We start from the raw sequence: 27,758 nt of genomic DNA on the forward strand, positions 1-27,758 counted from the left end.
TTTCAGTTTTAGACAAAGTAATTACAACTTAAAAAAATATTAACTTTTCAAGAAACCTCAATTTAGAACTAAAGTTGAAGAGAGATGTGTTTCACTGCAGGTTTTTTTGATCTCTAACCATAAATTAAAGAGGATGAATCAATAAATACGTTCAAGTGAAAAATGTAATCTTTCCAAATTTGACCAATAAGAAAAGGTGGTTGTTTTGTGTGTATTTTAATTTTGTAATTGGTTTGTGGGAAATAAATAAAAAATAGAAAAGTAATAAATAGTAGTTTTGGACTAAAACTATTTTACATTTACTGGTGTCTAATGTAACTCAAGAACTGAAAATGCTGAACTTCAACTTGACAGCATATTATTTTATAGAACAAAATTTCATTAAAAAAAACGAAATGATCCAGAAATAAAAAGAATATCATTAATTTAGGTCAATAATTGAGCTTTTGGGAAAAAATTCAACATGTTAATAATAACATGCTTTTTGAGATGCATTTTTTTTTCCTGTTTTCCAAAATAATTCCAGCGGCCAGTTCAATTTACTCCATCTCATTCCAGCTCATTAAAATAATGTGTTAAATTGAGCTCTTTTCAATCTTGTCATAATCCTATTTTATTTGAATTTATCAGCTCAGTCAAAGACTATTTTCATGTTTTGGAAAAATTGAAAAAGCCTGAAAGCATACTGGCAAGACCTTGGTGGCAGATTAGCGGGCCCAGATGGCGGCCAATGTTAAGGAGTGCAACCAACAACTCACTGACCAGATGTCATAAATTAGACCAATTTAGTTAACCAGACTTGAAATAAAGAATTTACAGAAATGTAACTTTGAATCATGGCTGTTGAAGTGAATATTTTGAGTGCTGCTGTCAGCTTTAGTGAATCAAATCCAGGAGTATCGTCTTTTCTGTACCAAAAGGCGGACTTAATTTGTTCTAAAAATGACACAATGCCCCTTGTAATCCGGAGCGCCTTATATATGGATTCATTGTGGTTGTTCACTGATGTTGAAGCCATTTTAAGAGGTACACAGTGCTCTGAGATATTTTTTGGTGGGTGTTATTGAGAATATGCTAACACAGCTATCATGTAGCAGTTCTGGAATAGTTTTTTTTTATTTATTTTTTACGTGTTACCAACAAGGTTGGGAGTTAGCGCAGTTACAGTGATGGTTGTTTCAGTTGTATCACTCTGTTTAATATATGTTGAACACAATGTTGGGAGTTACAGGTATTGTCAGTACGCCTAACGTGTATCATGTTTTAAACAAGTTATACGGTTGTGTCCAAATTCCTTCCCTACTCACCACTTAGTGCACTTTATAGTGTGTTCACTATTTTGTAGAGCTGTCCTAATCTACAATTCCAAAATCGAGGACCCTAGAAATTTCTCAGAAGTCTCTGCGAACAACCAGTGCGCATCAATGCTCACTAGCAAATATAGACCACAATGCATTGGGTCTGAACATTTATTACCAAAAAAAAAGTATTTAAATATATTGTTTTAGTAAAATATCAACATTGTACTCTTTAGAACACAGTAGATAGAAAGAATAAAAAGTAGTGGTCATGGTGTCCGAATTGCTTTTAAAATTGTACTATATAGTTTTTTAGAAGGGCTTAAGGTGGGAATTTAGACAAAGCCGTTAAACACAGCTGATGAGGACTGACTGATGGACTCATATCTGACTCTTTAGTCTCCCTTAAAGATCCACTCCGATCATGTTGTGATCTATTTTCAAAGTGTTACCAGTGGTCTTTTAATTATGATTATGCAGTTTTTAAGCAAAATCGAAAAACTTGTGTCATTTACAAAGACATGGTTCCTGCATTGAACATCAGAAATTCACCTCTGAGTAGTGGGCGGAACTGTTGGTGCGAAGTGAGCCGTCTTTCATTTCCTGTAATCAAGTTATTTACACGCTCTCCTGCTAACTTACAGCCCCTCACAACCCCAAACTAACATTAGCGGTGCAACAAAAATGGCGAGCAATATCAGAGCTGTCCAGCCGTACAGTTTTGATCCAGAATCCAGCTTAGACGAGGAAAACGAGGATGTACAGGGATCTTGTCATCTACAAGTGGAGGCTATCTGAACGGAACAGAGCACGGAGCTTGTGGCCCAATGATTGCAGCACCTACGTCACTGCAACAGGCTTTTTCTAACTGCAGTTTTTGGTTTGGTCCTGATTCACCATGATTTGAATAAAGAAATACTCAGAAACACAATCTTAATTTTACTTCTATATGCCCTCCATTGTCAGAAAAATGCCACAAGAATATGTAATACCAAAAACCCACAAAACACCATTTTCTCTGGTGTGGGTTTTTGTAGTTCGGTGCACCATATATGCCATAAGTTTGAAAATAGAACATTGATTGACGGTGTACATAATAATCTGATGCGTTCAAAAATGCGGTAGACGATTCATCTGCGCCAAGTTGTTTCTATTCATCTTATGTGGAGATGAGCCCTGCTAACATCTAAACGTTTTTAACTCTTGTGCTATCTTAGATGACCCCACCCTTACATTGACGTGTTCTCCCTACCATGACAAAAGTGGATAAAGGTGGAAAGATTTCATGTAATCCATGGACACCAGTGAAGATCACAAATCATTGAAGAAAAAAGGTTCAGCGCACTGTCTAGTGGGTCTAGATGACCAAACTCCCAATGTTAAAGTGCCTAGGATAGCACAAGGGTTACAGGTATTAAAAAATGGATTTGACTTGGTTTTTGTCTTCTGTTTGAAAGTCTTAAGGCTGTTAGCTTCTTAAGTACTGAAATAGATATACTGATATGGCTAAAACAAATTCACATTTTAATTGTTTTTTTTCTGTTGAGTCTTTTCCAGCTATTTTTGTAAAAAAGGTATCCATCAAATAGAGCATCAGAAACCCTGAATGACTATTGCTTTTCTTTCACATCTGTGAAAATGAAAAAAAAAAGATTTACAACACGTTTACATTGCAAGTTTGGATATTTAACCTCATAAGTACAGATTAAAAACGACCTGAGGAGCAGAACTTTGTAGAGCAAACTCTACCTGGTTTCAGAGACCTGCACGTCTACATCACTCTCTGTCTTTCTCTGTCCTGGAGCATAAATCTTTTAAATGCGCTTGTGGAAAGCAGATGAGATATGATTCTTGGAATTAAAACTGCATCCAGCAGTGTGTAAAGCCCTGAAATAAGACTTTCCCCTTCTTTATCGAATCTTTGCTCTCACATTCCCTTCCTTAATCTTTCCTTTGCTCCTTCGCCCTGAGCATGGGGGATTGCTTTATAAGATGGCGAGTTAATGAAGAAAGCTTTTTTTTTTCTTCCCCTTGCAAGGAGACTGGTAAACTGCTCCAACTTGGTGCTCCTCTTTTGTTAATCGTGTCATGATCGGCTTTCACGCCTGACAATCTCAACCTCTGGACCACTTATGCAAAAATATTTCACGTTGTTACTGTGGAGCCCAAGAGAATACGCCTCAAACAAGTATATAAGTCGCTACAGAAATGAATCAGAACAGTTGTTGGCTTCTAAAGTCGGCTGAACATGTCAGTCCCTCTCCACGAGACAACTTCAGCAGCAGAATTTTTTTATTTTTTTTTATTACACACCATCTTGTTTCATATCGCTTCCACACTCTTGTTGTCACATCCTCCCTCACAAGGGGCCCTGTCCTAATAAACTGCAAGTGAGATGCAACATTGTCAAAAAGCCATTTAAGATGCTATCATCTAATATGGAGGCTGACGTGGGCTGGCGCTGGCAGTGCAGTTATGTAAGCAGCTTTCTTGGGGACCGATAGCGATCCAACCCGCCCAGCAGGGGAGCAGTGGTGTGTTGGTGTTGCACAATACGGCACCCAGTGTTTTGCCACAGACTCACGGATGCACATCTCTGGACCAATTAATTTGTTAATATGCTAATGTTCTTGATTGGCAACACAGGGAACCAAGTGCTGCTCTGCTCAGTGAGGTGTTGATTAAAAGAAATGTGCATCAAGAGCAGGAGAAGAGCACATTCTGAAAAAAACACAAAAAAATGAAGTTATGGCCAAATGAACATGTTATGAGCAGCAGACCTATAGGATTAGTTTTCCCCACTACAACTGTCGATCAGAAACATGGAAAATGAGTTCAGTAAGGTAAAATGTGTTGGGGGTGGGGGTGGGGGCATGCTATAATCTCATCGGACCCTGTTCTTTCTTGTGTTTGCTCAAGTCTATCCACCCATACCACTTTACAAAAGACAAATGCTAAACTACTGAATTTATGTCAGTTTTTCAACCAAGGCATGCTTCAAAGTTATAAAATGTGGCATGGCTAGGAATATGTACTGTTTGGATTTTTTACAGTGAAACAGTTTAGGTGCCTAAACTGTAAAAAAGAAAAATTAAGAAAAGAAAAGCAAGCCCATTATTTCCCCAAAACCATTTAGGTGTGATGAAGCAGCATCACAGGGTGAAGGATAGCTCTTGAATGTGGGGGATGCTTTATTTCATTCTTTCTGCCAGTCTGCACACACACTGAAGTAAACAAAGACTTCACTGCTCATTGCTACGACCAGCATTGTACACATCACTAACACCCATTTGGTCGCAGGATCTTTTCCTGTGAAGTACAGCCGTCGCTCAATTCCGCCCACTCTCACAGCCTCACCTATTTCTTATTTGAGCCCACCCACAGCGGCTGGAAAAGTAATACGATTGGCTAGAATTGCACGGCATAACTGAATAGAACACTACGGATTGGCATGCCCGATACAAAGCACCAAACTCCCTTTCTCTACCATAGTCCTGTATACGTCGGTCATGGTCCTAACTTGGCACAGTGTCAGTGTGGTTATAAAAAAGTCTGACAAATTTGAGAAGTGTTTACAGAAATTTCATCTAGACTTGTGTTTAGGGATGATTTAATCCTTGTTTGTTAAATTTAGGTTTTGGTCTTTGGTTTTACATAATTTCTAATTTTCGATGTGTATGTTTTGATCAAGGTTGTCTCTAGTCTTGTGCATTTGAAAACTCCATAACTACTTACCACAACACTATGATTTTATTTTATTTTTAGCTTTAATTTTCTAGAGTCAAAGCTCCACTCTGGTGCAGTGGTTTGCACTGTGCCCTCACAGTAAAAATGTCCTAGTTCAAATCCTGGCAGGTCACTTTTTAATGGAGGTTGCATGATCCAACAGTGCATCATTGGGATTTGGCATCAACTTCCTCTCGCTGCTCTCAAAACATGTTTATAAGTTGATTGACTCTAAAATGTTGACTTTAAAATTTCGATTAAGACTAAATGTACATCTGTGTCATCGCCTGTCTTTGCATGGCCCTGCAAAGAACTAGCTTAAAAAAAAAGTACCCTGCATTTTGTGACCCTGCACTGAAAAAACGTTGAAAATAAAAGTTGCAAAGATGGATATTATAGCGACCAAACGTTTAGTCCCTCAATTGAAGCAGGTTGATAAAACATTGTTGGGTTTTTGAATGTTGAACTGCGTCTTTTGGGTAAACAAATGAGACAATAGTTGAAACTAAAGTTTAACACAATTGAAAACCTGAAAAGAATAACTTTAATAATCACCTTCAAGTTACATATTCTGTGAAATCAAATCATTATATAGAGTACCTATTTCTGCAAAACATAAAAGTTAATTGTTTTTTTTTCTGAAAATACCAGTGTTATATATACTTTTTTCAGGTAATGTAGATTTGTTTAAAACAGCTGTTTTTGTTTGAAACCCTGAACATCCCATTCAAGGTCAGTGTAATACAACGTCTCTGACATGATCCTGAGAGATTGAATCTAGAACAACTAGTAGCCATGTAGCAGAGGCTAAAGACCTTTAAGCTACGTTTCCTTCAACCCTTTTGGCTTGATTTGGTCGTTTTTTCTGTCACACCTGAGTACCACCTGACTGTGGCGGGCTCGTTGTTGTAAAGCAGGCAAGCACAGCCACCTACCACTGTCTTGAGATGTTTCCAACAACGCCCAGGCCACCCGTCTTAACCTCAGTGTACATAAATCACTTTTACTCTGACTTGGCTTGGTTGGAGCTACAGGCACAGAGCCTCTAAAATAATGAAGCCTCAGTCAAGTCCATGGAAACATCTTAAAATTGAGTAAAGCCAGACCGAGCCATGCTGATTAGAGTAACAATAGACCTTGGAGAGTCCCTTGGGTGCTCTCAGAGCATTAAACTGGTAAAGGATCTGACACACCAGTTCAATGCTTTGGCTGGAAACTCCAGCAAAGACAAAGACCCAATTGTTGGTTTTTGTCCATCGTTGCAGGAAGGAAGCAGCAAGGCAGCATCCTAACAGCAGTATTTTATTCCACTCTGAAAGCTCGGCGTTAACACATTACAGTGATCCATTTGTGGCGATGAATTAATGATCATTTGGTTCTGAATGCGGTTTCTGCTCCCAAGCTGCATCGGCATCATTAGCAAACAAGGTTTATGAGATCTATGAGCAAAACATACGCTACAATGTGCGTTAATATGAAACACAAGAGTATGTAAAGTCTTGCAGTTATAAGCAAACATTTAACTGTATTACAACATGCATCACAGTGTGGCAGCAGCCCCTGGAGTTAGCTGCACCATTATGGAGCCTCTATGTCACTGAAAGGCTCATTACTGTTCCTGTTCATTCTGACTGTGCATGAGGCTTTTAACCAACACATCCAAGTGATGCATGAATTACACCCTCCTTTCACAAGCTTGACACTTGACTGAGGACTATGAATATTTATTAGGAATGTAAAGATTACCAGATACAAATAGAAAAATCAATGCAGTAGTCAACTTCACAATATCGACTAAAAAGCACTGAATTCAATTAGGCTGTTTATAAACCAATACACATCGATCCAAACAAGAGTTGGCAACTGGTTTGAACGGGTCAGGGAAAGAAATCTGCAATTAGTAGAATAAAAGGGAAGGCACTACAAAGTTTAACAAACTAGCTAAATTGAAAATTTGGAAGCAATTCGTACTCTCTAAAGTGCAAAAGTAGCATCAAATATATTAGGAGTACAAAAAATCTCCACCTACGAAGATGACATAGTGTTTAAATGGAGAGAAAAAATACTTTAATGACTTGAGTTGAGTTGAAGTTACAACTAAACTTGGGACTTGACTAGGACATGTCACTTAAGACTACTGAAGATACTTGACTTGGACATATCAGCTGGACTTTTCACTAAAGACTTCAGACTTGACTTAAAATTAAATGCAAAGACTTGGACTTGCACAAATTCATTTGAGAGCATATCTTCCTTTCCAAGACAGGTCATAGAGTCTTCCTAAATCTAAAACTACTATTAACTGCACTGCAAGTGGTGGGAGCAAAAGTTTTATTCATCACAGAAAATACAAATTTTCTAGAAGGCCAAAAGTAGTCTGTTATTTAGCATTTTTAAATCATAGAATGCATTGACAATTTACTACTTTATACTAAAATGTAAAACAAAACAAGAAACGCCCATTAAAGTTGGACTTAACAATTCTTAGATATACCATTTGTACAGCAGCAAAGACTTTCGAGAATGAATATACAACAGGTCCCTGAGGAACACGTCACCTTGGCCTAAATGTCTGGACAACATTGTTAACACTGATGATGGCAGCTAAATGTTCCTCCACGAAGCGCAGATGCACTTTCGTCTCCTCAGTTCTGCACCTGTCTTTCTCTTGGGTCTTGCGGCTGCAGAAATGCAAACATTTGTGCTTTTTTTTCCCAGCCTCCCACTGAACACATTTGACAGCAGCACTAGGGAACACAGTCCCCTTCCAGTTCATCTGACAGCTACACTTTTATTTGTAACCTTGCTTTCAAACCCATTTTTTTTTCTGAATTTCATCCCTCCACTGACAGCTAGCTTCGAACCTCTTGATTTACCTCCTCTCCCTGCACAGCAAGAAAATTGAGTGTCAAAATAACTGCTTTACATGGCAATGCTGTAAAATGAGGGAATTTTTTGGCTGTGCAGTGCTGAGGGGACGCCCTACTAGTTTCTCACTAACTTCTTAAAAACATGCCGCATTATGCTGAGTTTGAGAGTTTGGGGGCAATGCGGTTTAGCTTAACATTTTGTTTCCAAATGGTTCCTCAGTAAACACTGGGATCAGCAAACGGAAACATAAAAGAGTCAGGTGGGTCCAGACGATATTTTGCAGCTCTTGAAGGATAAGAGAGATAATTACCTGACTTACCTAAAGGAGAGTTGAGGATGATGTGTGCAGAGTTCATCCCATCCCTCCAGTGTCATAACTGGGGCCTCAAATACAAACTAAAGAAAGCAATTACAAGTTGAAGGCAGCAATGAAGCTCTAGCCCATCATATGGGATCGTCCCTTAATCAGAACTGTTTTCTGTGCTGATTTTGGAGGGTTTTCAGTGAAAAGTCATACATATATATGGTAGATATAGACTTTCTGAGCATCCCTCAGTAGCCTCTAGTGGCAATTTCATTTCATAAATTGTTGATTTGTAAATGCAGCTGGGGCAGTAAATCTACAGCAGGCATCTTTCGATTAAAGAGCTCCCATTATGTTATATGTCTGTGGTTTAATTAGCTTTTTACCCTGCATACTTCAAAATTTATTTCTAAGTCCTTTTTTTCTTACTTGCTCAGCTTTACTACTTTAAGGTCCCATATCAGCAAAACTGAGGTTATGAGTTAATACGTCGCACTTTAGATTACGATCCAATCTGTATCTGAAAAACAAAATGTGAACAAAAATAAATGTAAAAATTTTGTTTCCAATGTATTTTTATATTTACCGTTAAGATTTGTAAGAATATGTTTTCATTTAACCCTTGTGCTTTCCTTTGGGGTCAAGATGACCATTGATATGTTATCCCCACCATGACAAAGGTGGATAAAGGTGGAGAGGATTTTATTTAATCCATGGAAACACGTGAAGATCACAAATCATTGAACAAAAAAGGCTTAAAATATATTTTGGGTTATTTTAGGCTACAATGATGATCATTTTAAAAATTTGCATCTACATTTGGTGTGGTGTTGTGGTTTGCACTCTCCCTAAGCAATATGAAGGCCCTGGTTCAAATCCCGACTGGGACTTTTCTAGGTAAAGTTTGCATGTTCTCTCTGTGCATGCGTGGGTTTTCTCCGGGAATTCCGCCATCATTTGTGCATGTGATGAAGGTCAGTCAGTCACTCTTAATTGTCCCCAGGTTTTTAATGCAATAGCGGGTTGGATTTTGTGGCCCTGCCTTTGCTCACCCGGAGCCTGGACAGGCTCCAGCAACCCCATGACCTCGAAAGGGATTAAACGAGTTCAGAAATTGATGAATTTTTCAACCAAATAAGACTGATAACTGCTCAACTAAACATTTGGGGTCTTTTGATAAAATCTTGGCTTGTTGGTTAGTCATGTTTCGTTTTTTAAAAGTTGTGCACGTCTACCACTATAGGTACAAACAGTGTACTCATGGCTGGTGTTTATCTTTTTACACAGAGCTGCAATTCCACAAGCTCTAACGCATTAAAACTAATAGCAGATTTTGGTTAGATACAGCTGTCGATGAACTTTTAGCCAAATATAGCGTCCAAAGTTTTGACCTGAAGTGTTTATACCTGAGCTTTTATGCCTCAAGAAGATCTGAATTAATCAATCTCACTTTCCTCCTGTCTGACTGACTCTAATAGTAATAATAATAATTTGTTGGATTCATCCAGGAAACTTAGAAATGTTACATAAAACTGATTTAAAATTGGAATGGGAATCAAACAATCATCCCTGCAGAGGCAAGCGGAACATGTAGGAGCATCATATATCATCATTTTCCATTGGGACTGTCGTGTTTACTTTCACTGACTGTGCTCACTCAACCAGTCATGCGAGTAACATGCTCACCACATCATAACTAATTAGTTATCAGCATTCTTACTCCCTCTATTGTTCAGCTAATCACTGGTTCATGGATACCTGCTCCTTTAAACGCACTTATGTGGAAATATCAACCTTTGTCCAGCAACACTCCCAATCTCCCCATCAGTGCGCATCAGTGTGTGGTTGGCGGGTTTAAGGTCAGAAGTGGTATGCGTTTCATCCCGGCCCAGAGCCGGGAAACCCCCGTGGCGCTTCGTGTTGTACTGTGGGAGGCGGTGGCAAAGAGATGCTGACGGTAAATCGATAGTGATGGATCAAAGTGCCGCATGGCTGGAGCCCCGCGGTGTCAGGGTGCGGGGAACAACAAGTGACTTTTACACCTCCTCTCTTCTTCTCATTATCCTCTCCTCCTCAGTGCTCCTACTTCTTGAAACCCCCACTCTGTCTTCTCTGTCTCCCCCTGCGCTTTGCACTAGTTTATGTGTCTGCCTCTAAGTGTCTGTGTGTGTGTGTGTACAGTAAGCAAGAGAGGTGATTTTGTCCTTTGTGCCATGGTGTCAGATGGCATCAAGTAGTAGTTGATGGGGAAAATAAAAACCAACAAAATCGATATGGAGCCACTAAACCTTACTCATCCTTGTAGTTATCTGCACTCTATGTGTCCACATGTCTGCTGTTAAAACCACATAGTCCTGGTTGATTGATAAAGCCCACCTACAGTGAAAAAAAATGTATTTGCCATACTTCTAGATTTGGCAGCTTTCAGAGTGGAGAGCCAGGAGGGGACCACAACATAAACTCAGCGGCCACTTTATTTGGTGAACCTTGCCAGTACCGAGTTTGACCCCCTTTTATCTTCAGAGCCGCCTTAATCTATTGTAGCATAGATTCAACAAGGTACTGGAAACATTCCTCAGAAAGTTTGGTCCATACTGACATGACAGCATCACACAGTTGGTGCAGATTTGCCGGCTGCACATTCATGGTGCCAGTCCGTTCCACCACATCCCAAAGGTTCTCTATTGGGTTGAGATCTGGTGACTGTGGAGGTCATTTGAGTCCAGTCATGTTCTACAAACCAGTCTGAGATGATTCCAGCTTTATGACATGGTGCCTTATTCTGCTGGAAGTAGCCATCAGAAGATGGTACACTGTGGTCAGAAAGGGATGGACATGGTCAGTAACAATAATTTGGTAGGCTGTGGCACTGTAACCACATTTAGTCGGTTCTAAGGGGCCCAAGTGTGTTAAGGGAATATCCTCTATACCATTACGTCAGCACTACCAGCCTGAATCGTTGATACAAAGCCAGATGTCTCTATGCTTTCATGTTGTTGATACCAAATTATGACCCCACCATTCAAATGCCAAAGCAAAAATGGAGACCAGACAATGTTTTTCCAATCTTCTATTGTCCAATTTTGATGATCCTGTGGTGAGCTCACTAACTTCACTAACTTACTGGCTTAGGAACTAAACTGCACGTTTGCGTGTTTTAGTCCATCACAGCAGCACATAGATGCAACACGCAAGCCCCTACTTGGACCAGATATGCCTCTTAACCCTCCGTTTCCTCAAAGTTCAGAAGTAGGAAGTAGGGTGAGTGCTGAAAATATATAACCCGTGGACAGCTTCCAGCTGTGATGGCATTCCTGGGAAGTAGCTCCTCCACTGCTCCCTGACATTGGCTCTTGCCTCAAATGCTTGACCATCATCAAAGAAAACGCAAATGTGCAGTAGCCTCAGTGACCATAACAAAATCGACCTCACACCTTTTGTTGTATGACAAATCTCACAGGGATGAGATCCCGAGATTTTCTAAATGGTGGTCAGCAAAATATCTATCACTGAACAGCACCAAGACAAAGGAAAACCAGCTGCCTTCTACCTTCCATTGGTGTAGAGAGGGTCCAGACCTTAAGCCCCCTTGGCACTATCATCACTGCAGATCTCGCCTGGTTCTGCAACACTGAAACCAGCATCAAAAAGGTGCTGCGGTGCCTCCACTTCTGAAGAGTACAAAAAAAAAACATTCTAAGGATGAAGCTGCTGGTTTCCGTCTGCCACGTTGGTACAGCATCTGCACTGAGGCAGACAGGAAAGGAATCCAGACTCTGATAAACACAGCTCAGAAGATAATCGGCTGCCTCCTTTCTCTGAAAAGCCTTCATGAGTCACGCAGAACGTTGTCAGAGAGCAGTTACACCACGGCTCCCACCTGTTTAGCCTGCTGGCCTGAGGCAAGCACTACAGGTGCAACCAAACTCGAACAAGCCGACTGGAAAACAGTTTCTTCCTCAAAGCCATTATTTCACCAAACATGCACACTAAACTTTTCATGGTTTTCAAATAAGACCCTGTTTTCTTCCACACCAGCGTGTGGTTTCAACGTAAAACTCCTGGGCAACCTTTCAATGCAATTTTCTCTCCCAGTTCTTATTTTCACAGTTTCTAATACTTTTTATTGAGTCACTTTCTTTTTTTTTAAATCATATACCTGTGTGTGCCTCTGCACTGTCAGAGCTCTGGTTTCCATTGATTGCAAATGTTTAATGACAATAAAGGTCTATAAACTGTATCAAATGTATGAAAGACTAAAAAAGAGACATGGTTGATGACTCTTGAATGCACTATTGTTTGGCTGTGAAAGGTGTACAAATGAAGTTGTCTTTCTTTAATTTTCAGTTTTAGAATTTTATTTTATTCAGAATGGCTGTTGCGTAAAGTTACAATCAAACAAAAAACATATTTTTCTGGGGTTTTTTGTTCATATTTTTCTATGTATAGTTCAACATTATACATTCAGACAGCATTTTAGCTTTGCTTTTATGAATCTCAATGCCCTGTTGAAGGACAATTTTACATTTGTCTTTGAAATCCAGAAAGTTTATGGAGCTCAGTTTCGCAGTTAAACAAAAACTTTGTACAAATCATCCAAAACTGCATTTTTTCTGTAGCTGCTGCTTTGCTCTTTTGTAGATTGTTTGAGTGTGATCTGTTCTGGCGATGTCAAAAGAAAAATAAAATGTAACCACCTGGTTCTGTTTTCTAGGAGAAAAACATTGGCCGGTCCGCTCCCAGAGTCACCATGGTAGGGATGGCTGTTCTGTGTTTAAGGTCAAAGCTGCCTCTAAAACACTGATTTTGCTTGGTTTGTAAACTCATTCATGAACCTGGGAAAGTTTCTGATCACTGTTTGGAGGCAGCTTACACCCTGTACTTGTTACCTGTAGTGCAGTGGCTTCCTGTTTCTATTGGCGACCTAACCTGTGTCTTTTCCAATTAGCTCTACTGTGTGTGCGATCAGTACATGTGTACAGTCTGGTATGTGTGTGGTGATTGCAGGGGTGTAACGGTACAAAAGACAGCCAAATGAGCTAATTAAACAAACTGGTGTGCCTGGGCACTTGTGGTCATACTGGAGGGATTTTCAGTTCTGAGCCGCGACACAGAGGCAATTGGCAGACTGGTCAAAGTCAGAGTTTAGTGTTTTCTTGGGCACATACCTGCTATTTCTGTAGATACTGTGTTCAGTTGTCCAAACATTAACAGGAATTTTGAAAAGGAACCAAAATGGCTCCATGAATGCTGCCTCTGGGGTTGGGTCACACTTCTAGAAGCAATCATGGTCAAGTATGAGTAACAACATGTGCAACAAAGAGAGACTCATCTGTTTCTGCTTGTACTGTAAAGCAATTGTGTTAAACTCACAAATTAAGGCATTAAGTTGGATTTTAGTATCAAACATGAAGATGGAGAAGAATCAACGATGAGCAATGAAAAACTGGTTCCAGCCTCTTCATAGATCACTCACACCTGAGCTGCAATCGGCTTCTGTTCACACGTGGCAGCACCGGGCTGCACCTTAAAACAGCCAAAAACAAGAGGACTCCGGGAAATCAAAGGTTGTGCAGAGAAATACACTACCTGACTCCTCTGGAGAGTGCAGAAGATTTAGTTTAGTGGGATTTATGAAACTTGTGTCTTCTGGTTTCAATAGATTTTAAAGTATTGCTGATGCAAATGAAAGCTACTGCTGAGTGGAATTTTTTTCAAGCTGTAACTAACATGTAAAGGAATCTGCTATAAAGTAAATTAAGTCCATTCTGGACCAAAATGTGGTTTGTTTGGGGGTTTTGTGCAGCATGTTGTATGCCATCGTTTTTTTAACACGATTCGTCCAAAGCTGGATCCAGTACCGTAACACCCCTCTGTGGTTCTTGGTGTAATGATGTGGGCCGGCCAAATCAGCTGCAGACAGGAGGTCTAGATTTGTCAATTTTTTTTCCAAACTTGAGCGGGACGTCCTGTATTTAGGAGGAAAGTGCAGTCCCTCCTGATGTGGGTTGCAGCCGGCCCACATCGTATGTGCCTTAAACCCAACTGGTCTCATTTCACTCCTCTGCTGTGGTTCCTGTCCTTTTGAAATGTATGTTTTGAACTGCTTCACTTTTCTGTGTTTGTCCTCTTTACTGCTCAAACCTGCGCTGTGTGTGCTCTCCGGCTCTGTCCGTCTCAGTGGAGAGGAGGGCTGGTCTATGAAGGCATGGATAAAGGCAGTTTTGATGATGTTACTTCTTTTATTTTAAGGAGACATCAGAAAAATCTGTGCTTATCCTTGCTTACGATATACGGACCCTCCTCTTCCTCCTCTGCCTCTTCCTCGCCCTCCGCCTCCTCTCAGAGGAAGTCTGCTTTTCTACAGCCTGCAAGCGGACTCGGTCGGAACGTCCATCAGCTGCTGGGAGGACGAAGACTTTCCCCTTTTATATTGAAGTTTTTGTCGTGTGATGAGAAATTGCTGCAATGTTTGGTTTCCAGGAACGCTTTCATGTGAAGCCACTTCAGCTCTGCTCTGAGAGAACAGCATGACTCAGCTCTGTAGGAACGTCATGAAGCTCTCCAACAATGGATCTCTTATTGCCATTTAACATACAGGGTCACAAAAGTCCCCTGCCCATTCACTGTCGATCACATGTAACAATAAACCAGATATGAGGTCCATCTCAAACTGTGTCCCCTCCTCATCCCTGCTGAGACCATCATGGCACATTTGTCACGTAGGAGCAGCGGTAACATGTCAAGTGACTGCTTGGCCTTTGGTGTCTCCAGGGATGATTGCGAGTTATACGATAAGGAGTGATGCTCACTGACAGTGTGGGGAGAAGATGACCTGGATGGGGCTTTTATTGCACACGGATGAACCTGGGGTGTGTGCAATCTGCAGCTCTCATTACAAGAGTTACCTCTGAAATTGTAATTGCACTACATTTCTTTAAACAGCTATTATTTCTACCATTTCAAAAGATGGGTTAATTAGTTTTAACTCATTAGCAAATCAGCAGGAAGAGCCATTTAAAAATGTGCTGAATTTGTGGTATGCAGCTTCTAACAGCAGGAATGAAAATAACTTAATTTAGATAAAAGAATAAATATTGGAATGAATGAACCATGTTAGCATGGAGATACACAGAAATCATTTTAGTTTGTCTTTTCTTTGATCCATAGAATAGGATATATTTTATTAAATCACTTTCAGCCATCTATACAATGCTAATTTCACATCTAATTAAATTTAATACTTATTTGTGTTTTCACTTACTTTAATATGTCTGGTACAATTCAACTGTTTTTTCCTTTTACGCTCCTTTTTTATCCAATGCTAAAGGTGTTTGACACAGCAGTGTGTCGCTGCAAAAGCAAGTTAAAAAAAGGCCGTAAAGAGACTGAATATGGGACTCAGTGAGAGGTCGGCTCATTAAGCCAAAGTTTCTTCTTAAGTGCACTTCCTTCCACGTTTCTTTATGCAAATTCAATTTCATATCTGGTTCCCTATTTGCATTTGCACGTAACGGAAAAGTGGTAAAATAAAATGATTGAAGTCTGACTAATGCCTGAAAGCAAAAGTTAACATCACATGGAGGGAAGTGTGCTTGTTTTTCCTGACATAGTTGTTATTTTGGAGTTATTTACATTTGAATATGGAAAAAGCCTGTAGTTTTCCAATACATCTGCTTTATCCCAGCCTTGGATTCATCAAACCTGTTTGGTTTTTTTGACGTTTAGGTGCTGAAAGCAAAATTAGAAGAATATTTAAGGTAGTCAATGAGTTAGTTTTTATTTCTGGGTTAGGAGCTTAAATTATGTTGCTACCAAGCCAGAGTGATTGATCTGGAATTTTAATTAAACTCAAAATCATTGAAGTGGGTGGAGCTCATTCTGTAAAAGACCCAGATTTGGCCATTTAGTAAAAAGTTAGCAGAGAAAGTAGAGCATAAAGACAAAAGTGCTGTAACAACAGTTCTACAAGTCTCATGAAACCATTTTACGGGTTTATCAAACAAATAAAGCTTTATTACTTTGGGTCTGCATGTAATGACAGTTAAAAAAGTGTGTGTCATCATAACACGTTTTAACACAAATTTAGAGCTGGACCTCAAAAAAATCCACAAGTGGTTGTGTTTATTTTTATTTCTTTTCTTTCAGATAGGTGGATTTTGCCACAAAACCATTAATAAATATATAATAGTTAAATAAATGAATAACTTTTATTTATTAGCAGCTGTGAGCCCAGGAGCAGAATCTATCTACTGAATTAGCTGTCTGTGGGAGGGGCTGAGTCACCTCTGCAGCATCACCCAATTTTGACAGCAGAAAAAAAGGAATCTATTTATGTTTTTTAGGTTTGACCTCAAGCTAAAACTCCCCATGACTCCATCGTAAGGCACAATTCTCAGTGTAAACTATAGCACAAAAAAAAAACATTTCACACTGAAATGTTTGCTACAATTTTTCAGAATTTGCAAGAACTAGACAAGTGAAGAGCTGTTGGATTCTTTGTTGAGAAGCTGCAAGCTCGCACTAAACCCTCAGCAGATGCAATGCAGCCCACATGCTCATTCTTTCAACCCGCACAGAAAGGATCCTAGAACATCCGATCCAAGAATCTCAGAGATTTAACACCAACAAAGATAACAGAACGCTTCCGTTTCAGTAGAAGATAGTCTCGTTCTGATTTTCAAACTCCCTACGTTAAGCAAACTGAAGAGCTCAGAGCTAAAACAGACGGAAGGAGATTAAGAACCAGCGTTTTATATCAGCTAATGATGCTTTTATGTCTTCTTGTTATATTCTGCTTTGGACCACAATGATATTTACACGTGGCTATAAAGTTAAATTAGTGTCTTCAGCTCCTTTCAGGCTCTGACGCAGTTAAGAACAAGCAGTGGAAGCCAAAATGAACAGAGCTGGAAGTTCTATTAATGTTACTTAAAGATAAGCATTATCACCACGGCTGCAAATGGGTCAGACTTAAGCTTCCTGCTCTGCCAGGGAAATCAATGAGGAGGTGGGAGCTACAGCGGACCCAAAGCTTTGTCCCCCACTAACAGAGTGAAGTGGGACTATTATGGCAGTTAACATTTAGCGATTAAACGTGAACACTCTTTGTCAGTTGTTAAATGTCAAGCCCGGGTGGCTTCCCTTTCCTCTGCACCCATAGAGAGGACTGGAAGGGTGTTTGCGGCATCAGGCTGACAGCCGAACCAGTGGGACAAAAACATCTATATTCATACCTGTCTCATGCATTTCCACACATGCAAAGTGTGGATGAGCGTGCGCTCTGCACCCTCCCATTCCCCTGCAGCTCTTGTGGGTGTGTCATAACCGCCGGGGCTCAGGGGCTCAGGCTGAACAGACGGACGGTTGCTTTTAGTGAGGGATGTCATGAGGGGAGGGAGGGGAGGAGAGAGCTGGGCATGGCTTTTTAATAGATCTGGTGTGGGTGCTGTGAAGCTGTGTGTGTGTGTGTGTGTGTGTGTGGGGGGGGGGGGGTTGTGATCACCAGCCCATGCTGCTGGTTTCCTCTCCTCTTCCTCTTGCAACGCCCCACTGAATTCCTGTGTTTCACACTCTCTCTTCCTTATCTGCTTTCTGTCTCACTTTATCCCATGTCCAGTGGATTTCTGTCTGCCCCATTTTGCCCCCCCCACACACATACACACACACACACACACACAACCCCATGGACTCATCCACTCCTCCTTCCTGTCACTGATAGATATCCAGCCTTCAGGCTTTTCCATTTCCAGCTGTGTTTTCATGTCCATCTGTGTCCCCATGACTTCTTCTCACTTCTAAACTCTAGATTTGCATCTTCAAAGTATAAAGGAGGTAGGTCTGTTTTTAAGGGTAAAACTTGAACCAGACCCTTTATGTTGGACTAAACTAGCCTTTCCAACTATACTAAATACTGTTCATCTGGTGTGTTGACACTACTACTGCACTTCTTCCTTATGCCTTAGTCACAACTGCCCCTGAGGCTGAAATAGAGCCGGAGAATGGTCTGTGGCACAAATATCAAAGTCTCAGACCGCTCGTGAGCCTGTAGAGCAAACATTTTAACACACATTTTTTCCAATCGCATGCTGTGGGCAGGTCATGGTGAACGCTTTTACAACCTGTAAGGGTAATTAAGGGTTAAGTAGTTGAGTACAGACATGTCATACAGACATGTCATTTTCAATTTTTTCAACTCCCTCAAACCTTCCCAGTCAGCCTGTTAATGCTGTTTAAGTTATAAGTGTGTGCTCCTTGCATGCCTATTGCCTCCTCCATGCTTACAGCCTGACTGTTACAGTAGAAATGAGGAAATTAGACAATCAAATAGGATCTCATGGATATCCTACAGGTCTGTTATTGTTACCTGCACACCCAATGCATGCAGCATTTGCACGCAGTTAGTAAGGAGCTGTTGTGCACACCATAGGACTGGAGAGTGCAATAGGGCACTTTCATTTTTATTTTATTTTTTTGCATAGTTATATTTTATTTATGTTATGTGTGAATTTTCAGTTTTGTGTATATATCCTACTCCTATCTATATTTTCTTTTATTTCACTTAACCTTGCCCTTCGGAGCAGAAAGCAAAGTAAGAAATTCGTTGTACAGGGAAACCCGTTTCTTACTGTGCAAATGACAATAAACCCTTTGAATCTTTGATGACACCAGCACTTGTACATCATAAGTGTGTGTAAATGACATTATCCCTACAAATATACTTTATGAGACATTTACCATACACACATGTATGTTCTCATGATGTCTGTTGAGGTAGCCGCAGACGCCTCAAGGGAATTGCAAGGCACAGCTGCAGCCCCCTTAAGATGCGCCCATTCCCATCTACTCTCCTCCCCAACCCGAAAACCTGCAGCACCCATACAGATCAACCCGCATACCAGTGCATGTGACTGAGACATAACATCCCTTCTGCAGTTACACTGATCTCATGCAGAGCTAGAGATCTGTGCCAGGGTTGACATTTATAGTTGTGCGTGAATGTTTGCATCATTCTGTGCCTAAAACATCACACCCTGATTAGCAGCACTACTCCTTATATGCAGCGTTGCACACGCTTTTTTTTTTTTTTATAAATCTTCAGCTTACGCACAACAACCTAGATGTAGTCATGGTAAATAGGCTGAATAAATATTGAACACTCAAGTGGGAAAAATCACAGTTGCTTCTGTCAGCGTTGATGCAACACTGATCTGTGGTTTCAGTGGGATGTTCCTCAGATTTTTGTTTCTCAGTTGATTTTTTTTTTGGCTCCAAGATGGTAACATCCACAACATATATAAAGACAAACTAAAATCTAGAAGAGTTTTTTTATATAATTTAATTTTCATAGAATAAAAACAACTAATTGTCTTATGAATCATTCAGAACATATGGTTCAAGCCAAATACATGCTTAACCCTTGTGCTATCCAAGGCAGGTTAACTTTGGGAGTTGGGTCATCTAGACCCACTAGACAGTGCTCTGAACCTTTTTTCTTCAATGATTTGTGATCTTCACTGGTGTCCATGGATTACATGAAATCTTTCCACCTTTATCCACCTTTGTCATAGTAGGGAGAACATGTCAAAATAAGGGTGGGGTCATTTTGACCCCACAAGATAGCGCAAGGGATACAGTGGCCTGATAATTTCTGACGTCACCTAAAGGGTTCTAACAATGGAAATGAGCCATGACATAATCCAAATCAAATGACTCTACCTTGCTGGAAAATGTTGAATTGCCCAGCTGGTCTCAACATTGTGCTGATCCAAACCTTTAATAAAAGTATCATACTTGAAAACATGCTATTTATCTGGGAATCATTTCAATAGAAAGATTGGACTGAAAACCAATGTTTAGTGAGCTGCTGAAATCCACAATCCTACAAGATGCATAGAATACCAACATATACTCATATGATTATGCTGAATAGCCAAGGTTTTGAAAGTTACAAAAACCTTAACCAGCTCATCTTAAGCCCAGTTTGTATTTCTTCCTGCTTCCAAGTGGTAAAAGTAATTGAACCTTTTTTGAGAAAAGACAAAGCAAACATTGTCAGGGGACAGAAGACCATCACTGTTGCAACACTAAACAAAAGAAAAATATTAACTTTTACTGTTAAAAGGGTGAAAAAACTAGCTTGATTCCCCTATCATGCGTCAGTGTAGAGCGTCAGCGTCAAAACATTCTGCAAAAAGAAAAGGTTAAAAATGTTGCACTGTGGTGAGTTCATGCTGTGAAAAAAATGGATGATCAAACTGCAAAGAAAACCATCTGATCCACTCCCCGCTGATGAAGTGTGTGCTACATCGCCATGCATAGGTGTTTACAAGTAACTGCTGTGATCCGCTGATTGCTCCTCCCATGATCATTAGCAGAGGCAGCAGGTATCCAATCATTTGGATACCTTACTTTTTTCATAATTTATACAACATCCATCAGTTTCACAGGAATTTACCACAATTGTGTGTCTCCATTTCATTCAACTTTATGCTTTCAGCCAATATGATGGCTAGTCAGTGATGCCATGTACATACCCTCTGTATCTCACTATAGTCTGCTCAATCAGCATCTTGACAATGGGCGATTAACTGAGAGCTTTGTTGGGTCAACTTAATTTACAATTTAATTTACACTTGATTGTCTTGAAAAAATTCAAGGAACCTGGAAAACTCTGCCTGCACTGTTCAGTACCCAGGTATTTCTCTCTGAGTCACACTGGTTGAAGTTTTGGCTAAAGATACCCTGGTACCATTTTTGGGCAGTGAATGGAATCATTCTAAATGAACCAAGACTACAAATCATATCAGAAGCCACAAATTATTACATGAATAGAATTGTTGTTAAAATGAGTCATTAGTCTTAATTCAACATCTTTTTATTTGCACATTCTGGAAATATATCTGATTCTAACCACTTTGCAGTCTGTATTTCTGCATGAAAGGCCAAATTTCTCATAACTCTTACTGCTCACCCACTTCAGCTCTGCACGACCTTGAGTGGCTGAACATCGTATTTATTGACTCTTTCTTCCATGTCCTTCCTGCTTGTGTGTCTTGCTCCTGCCATTTGTTTTGGTGAGAAACGTCTGACCCGAGAAGATTCACAGTTCTTCAGACACACTGATGACCTTCCTTGTGTCTTTTTCTGCTTTGCGTCTCTTTTCTCCACTTGTTGCACAATTTGCAACCATTGGTGTTTATGTCTACTGTTGTGCCTGTAGACCATCTTTTATAAGCGTCTCTGCCGTTGGCATGAAGTTGGTGGTATTTTCCACTCGACTCAGCTTGCCTCCTTACCCCCCCCCCCCCCCCTCCCCCAGTGCTTTATCTGGATGTGATGCTTGGAAGTGTGGTATGAAACAAAATGACGCACCAAATGTCAGATTTCTGACTCACTTGCAAGCCATCTGGATTCTTTCATGCAAACTCGCCAAAGGAGCTATTCTCCTGTGAACACTCACTGTAAGCAGAAAGAAAATGTGGCGTGAGCAACCCTCATGTGGAGTCGGGGGCGACCAGAGGAATGTTTCTGAGACTGCTCCCCCAAAGCCTGATGAGCACACATGTGTGTGAGGCTGATTTAGCCATTAAGTCACCATCTGACAAACACACAGCTGCGTTGGCCACAAACTGGCTGCAAACAGACATTCAGCGATCTAAATAGGACCCCTGTTTACGCCCTGCAGTCTGTGCGGCACGTCACTCACTCATGATGATGAGACGGCGCCACTGGCTTTGAAACTGCCTCAGTTTGCCAAAAAAGGGGGATCAAGTCAATGACTTATGTATATGAGTGTATAAAGCAGGTTCCCTTAATGATTGGCAAGAGAGCTCAGAGGAAAGACCCAGTTTCATCTCAAACAAAGCAGCATGAACACAAAGCTGATTAAATATGGCAGCGCTTCGAATAAATGTCATTGTAATCAGTCAGAGCACTTCCACTGGCCGCGATATAAAGCCTCCCAGATGTTTCCCAGGGGCGTCGCTCTGCCAGTTTATTGTTTTATTTTTTTACATTCCGTAGAGCCTTTCACCTCACACAGATTGTTATAAAAAATGCAAAAAATATAGGATTGTTTTTTGGCTGGGAAGAGTTAAAAACTCTAAACAGTCTAAATTCCTATAGCTTGTCCAAACAATTAAACGCATTTTTTTATTAAATTAAAATTATGGCGATGTAGTGCCTTTCAATCCGCTCACAGTGAGAACATGGTTTGAATCCTGGCTAGTCTTTTCTTGGTGCAGTTTGCATGTTTTTGCTGGTCCACGACATAAAATCCTGCTTCATAGGATAATAGGGGAACTCTAAATTGTCTCTAGGTGTGGGTGTGTGAGTGTGGTGACCTGCTCAGGGTAAGCCCCACCTTAGTCCAATGGTAGCTTGGATAGGCTCCAACAACTGGATGTAAAATTATGTCCAAACAAGCATAATTTCTAAAGACTGTAGAACAATAAAAAAGGGAAACTTCCCTGGAGTCATAATGAAGGTTATTCTGGCCACGTTTCTTCTGTTTTTTGTCCACATGAACAACATCAGATGAGTTTATTTGTTCATGCAAGAGACACTAAGTAAACCACATAAGACCCATTCCATCTTCTCTGCTGGAACTGAGGCTAAACCTGCTGAAAGCTGAGAGACTCCATGCGACCTAAGGAGTCCTGAGAGGCTACAGTTTGTTGAACGTGTTTAATTGGTCCAGACATAAGGCGGCGACTCTTAATGAGCCTCTTCCTGGTGAGTTGTTCACCTCCACGCATCTCTGGGGCCGCCAGACTGAAGACAAAACCAATTGGGGGAAAATATGTGAGCAAGCAGTGCATTGTGGGGGCTTTAAGAGTCAGGACGTACATCTATTAACAGCATTCAGTGTTTTCCCTTTAGTATAATTTGTGTAATTGAAGTAAAGTTTAAGATTGAGAGGAAACTAAGCCAGAATCCATGCTGAACATTACAGAATACAGAATTAACTGTTTATTAAAAGCAAAATACCATAAAAACTGTTGAGAAAAATCACATTTTAAATGTTATGTGAAGCAACCATAGAGAAGATGAAAAAATTTATATAGTTTGTTAAACTCCACCCCCATTTCAATGACATTGATAAATTATTTCAAGGACACTGCTAAAAAAAAAACACAAAATTAAATATTCCACAATATTTGAACTAAAATGATGAAAAAAAAGACTAGGAAGACATTTACATTTGTGAATATATGAATATATATGTGTGTATTTATTTATTGAAGTGTCAATGTTTCCATGAAACAATGTCTCAAAGGAAAAAGAAATAACAAGATTCTTTAGTTGAACAACGTCACATTTGTTGCATCAGAGATTATTTAACAAGATCTAATTGAAAATGCAGAGCTATTGTGTGAAAGAGCGTGCACTCGCACAGAAATCTAACAGGAGAAGTGACAGGCAGGAGCTGCTAATCACTAATCATGCACTTGATTAGCAAGTCATGCCGAAGTGTGACAAAAAGGCAGAGGTTCTGTTGATTTGTTCACAAAATGCCAAAAAAAACAACAAATGTCAGCGGTGATCTGATAGAAGTAATTGCTACAGCACGTCAATCTGGATTGACTTATTCGGCTGAAGTTCAGTCGCTTCTCCTCAAACGGCTTTATGTGGTGTGGAGTGGACATCTCCAGCAAATCCACCTCCCAGTCAGACGGTAAACCCAAACCCCAGGGACATCTTTGAACATTTTAATAAGGAAAGGTCTTTGGAGAATCAACACAGGCAACAAAACACTGCAACGGTCTGTGACATGCAGTCAGAGCTCTGATATTTCTCCAGATATGCTGAGTGAGACCCCAGACTCTAAGGCACGATATTAGAAAAGAAATGAGAAGACTTTGATGCTGAACAGAGCAGACGAGGAGTTTGGGAAAGTTTAGAAGCAGGTTGCGGTGAGTCAGATAAGGATTTGAGAGTCTGGAGGACAGGAAGACAGATGGTTGTAAAATTCAAAGGGGGGTATGAAGATTGTTGAGTTACAACAAAGGTGAACCGACCACCTGTTTTCACATTTTGATTATTCCTTATGCGAAATCTTGACTTAGAACTTAAAAAATAAGAAGAAACTGCAAAGGTATCATTTGTTTGGATGAGTAAGAGAATTATAACAGCATCATCCTTACTATAAGAAGCACTTTAAAGAAAAAAACATTAATGTACCTTTTATATGGCAATTCTGGTTTTGCTTAGCCTACTGATGTTAAAGGGATTTTGAAAGGTATACGCTCCGTCAAAATGTTTTGCTTAGGTGTTGTGAATACATTAATGGTGTTGGACTGTTTGTGTACTGATTGGTAGGGATAGATGATAGGGTAGGATAGGGATTGAAAGGGTAGATGCAAAGGAGAGCGTGCCCTCTCACTTCACTCAGCCGCTGGTCGGAGTTTTCGTCTGCTGTTTATAGCTGAAATTATTAGATCACTTATTAGTTACAACTTCTTGTCCTCTATCTATCACTTTCTTTGTTCTGATTTGGAGTAAACCGAGTAACAAGTTCACTATGCTCAGGTTTCTGGTTGCCAAAGCCATCGAATAAAAAAAAAAGAAAAAAGAAATAAAGCCTCAACAGGGCAAACGCCGATGTCACATTTGTGCCGGTCCCAAGCACCAATAAATGCAGAGGGTAGTGACCATAAAGAAAAGTCAAGTGGATCACAGGAAACAACAGGTATAGCATAATTAGCTCCGTTTTTGATGTATTTTAGGGGCTTGGAAGGATTTTACACACCAACCTCTCAGTGTACCCAAACTTATTCTAGTTTCAGTGGCTAACTAGATCCGGCCCTGTGGTAATTATGCTAATGTGTAGCTGTGTCAGACTGTTGGGAGTTACGGCAGTCACAGGAACATTAGATTCAGCGGGATCGGCCTGTTCTTTTTTTAATGTGTTGCATACAAGTTTCTGTGTTACAGTTATTGTGAATACGCTAACACAAGCTAACATGCAGCAGTGTTTGACTGTGTTTTTTTTTTCTTTTGGTGTGTATTACTACCAAGGTTGGGAGTTAGTTTAGTCATTAACATTTGTTTTTTACAGTATCAGTCTGTTTTTTTTACATTTTGTAAACAAGATTGGGAGTTAAGTATTTTGAATATAACGTGGCTAACACTCCTAATGTGGCTAACGTGTTACAAACAAGTTTTAGAGTTACTGTGAACGCAGTTGATAAAGTCTGAGCGACAGACAGTTTTCTCTGACTCTTTTGTCTGGATTAATGCGCCTCATAAATGTTAAAGTCCAAAAATAGACCATTCATTGATGGCTTATGTGCCTTATAGTGCAAAAAATATGGTACTTTTTTAAAAAGAAATAAGAATAGAGTGTAAAACATAAACTAAAAAATGTATGTAACTAAAGAAATGTGTGTAACTCAAAAATGAAGTATCAAAACCAAGTTAAAAAAGAAAATCTGGAGCAGAACTAAAGAAATATGGAAGGACAAGAAAGGGGTGGCGCTTTAGAGTCAAAAAGGACTATACAAATATTGTCATATTGAAACCATAGTTCCATATACGCAGTGAGTGTTTTGAATATCCATGCTGTAAAGTCATTTGTCCCCTCAGGGATTTGGCATTGTAGCAAAGCGTTGGTGAAACAAAGAAAGACATTGCTTGCCCTCCAGCTGTGCTGCAGTGGGTTTTGCGTTGGTTTCTGAGCTAGTCAGAGGCTTGATCCTTCACAATGTCTTCAGTTACAGTCTGGAAACGCTGTCATGAAAAGCATCTTGCAGGACAGGAAGATTTTGATTTACTGCAAACACAAAAAAGTCTTTTTTTAATGTTTTTCTCCTTTCATTTTCAACATTCCTCTTTTTCCCAAACACAGCATAAATTAACTCAGATGATTTTTTCATGAAGGTCATGCTGGCTGCTGCTGCTGCTGCTGTGGCTGCACAGCAGAGCAAGCAGCACCGTTCCAGAATGCTAAATTTTTCTGAAGGTCTTCCGCCGTCCAACTATAGTTTTTTCTGGTAATCTAACAATCCCACAAGTGCCTTCTCGGAGGACTTACTCGATCCCTCAGACATAATCTTGACCTTCAGAATTTCTGTTCATCATCACTCCTTTTAGCTTCATGAGTTGATCAAATGGTTCAACATTCTCCTTTGATCAGGCATCAGCTGTTTTAACTTAAAGCCAGGTTTTAGGTGCTTGAATCCTCACACAGATCTCAACTTTTCTTCACCTGGCTTGTTTTGAAGTTGACTTTGAAGGAACAATGGAGCTATCAAGCCAATTTAAGCCTGAAACATTGATTATAGGTGTGAAAGCACAAACCTCCCAGGTTTTCTAAACTTTCTCTGGAATAAATTGAGAGGTAACTGCACCTGATCTCTGTGGATAAACCATTCTTGTCATTTTGTCTGCGGAAGGCACTATTACGCATAGATATGAATAACAGGAGCGCATACAGGTGACGTCTGCCTCCATAGCTGCAGCGAATACGGTCCTGGCTCTCCTCCCTGACTTCTGTGACAGATGTAAATGGATGTTCCAGCAGTTGGATCTAATGCATTTTTAAACAGGCGCGGCTGCAGACAGCACTGAACGTGTCGCGACGGCAAAACTGCTGCGGCGCCTCATCTGTTGCCGCCTCCTTTCCATCGACTTCATGAAATCCTCACACACACGCTCCTGCATGAGGAGAATGGCTGTCATCCGTCAGCTTCTTAGCACAATGTGCTGGGTAAAGGTCCCGTCCTCCATCTGAAGCACCTCCACGGTGCTGGGCTGAACTGCTGCGGCCTTTCAAATGGATGACGTTTTGGCTAAAAGCGTTTATTCTGTACCACCCATGTGAGTGGGCAGGAAAAAATAGTGTGTCCTCATTACTCAGGGCTTATGAACAGCTTGAAATGAGTTTGTCTGCACATCCGGACAAATTTAGGAATGCAGAAAGATCACAGGAAACGGTTTGCTTTAGAAGAAACAAACCATTATGGACTGTGCAACACATGTTCAATGCTGGTCAAGATTGTCCACCAACGTCCTTCACAGCCGCTTTGAGATGTTTTTGCTGACATGGCTTTTATTGTGGGCGTGACTTGTATCTGTGGAAAAAAGGTGACTTCCTTTGTTCTGTAGATCACTTCAGAGCAGAACAGAGTGGTGGTTTCCTTTACGCCAGATAGAAACGAGTCTGCATCTGCAGGGAATCTCTCTCGTGTCGCGTGGGGATTCCGTCTCACCACTGTCATTTAGTTTACATCAGTTGTGTCTAAAGTCCTGTTTCCTGTTTCTCTGGCTCTTGCCATGAAATTGAAACATCGACGGATTGGGAAAAGAAGCTCTGGGTAACGCCTGCATTGCGTTGTGGAGGACCTCAGACATGGCAGAGGCGATGTAATGAATGTTCTATTTTTTGTGTCAACACAACAGAGATGGATCGCAAACAGACCAGTCTGAATCAGGCTTCACTCCGTTAAGGTTAGCAAAGCAGCAGAATCTATCTGAAATGGATCTCTGCTATTTCACACATTTGGTTCCAGGGAGATATTTTTAATGAAAACTTGAACCACAACAAACTCAGAAAA

The 27,758-nt window shown here is 40.3% G+C and overlaps 1 protein-coding gene across 10 annotated transcripts in view; it reads left to right on the forward strand.

The window, feature by feature from the left end:
* shisa6b (shisa family member 6b) overlaps positions 1-27,758 on the forward strand; it is a 109,520-nt gene that overhangs the window by 65,743 nt on the left and 16,019 nt on the right. For 5 of the 10 annotated variants that reach the window (XM_020712006.3, XM_020712010.3, XM_020712007.3 and 2 more), the window contains exon 5: positions 12,914-12,952. The exons of the other annotated variants lie outside the window; for them this stretch is intronic. In XM_020712006.3, the coding sequence (XP_020567665.1) occupies positions 12,914-12,952 (39 nt within the window). The remainder of the gene's footprint in view (positions 1-12,913; positions 12,953-27,758) is intronic. 10 annotated transcript variants of the gene reach the window in all.

Source organism: Oryzias latipes, chromosome 19, assembly GCF_053564925.1.
Source record: "Oryzias latipes strain Hd-rR chromosome 19, Olatipes_Hd-rR_3.1".
NCBI lineage: Eukaryota > Metazoa > Chordata > Actinopteri > Beloniformes > Adrianichthyidae > Oryzias > Oryzias latipes.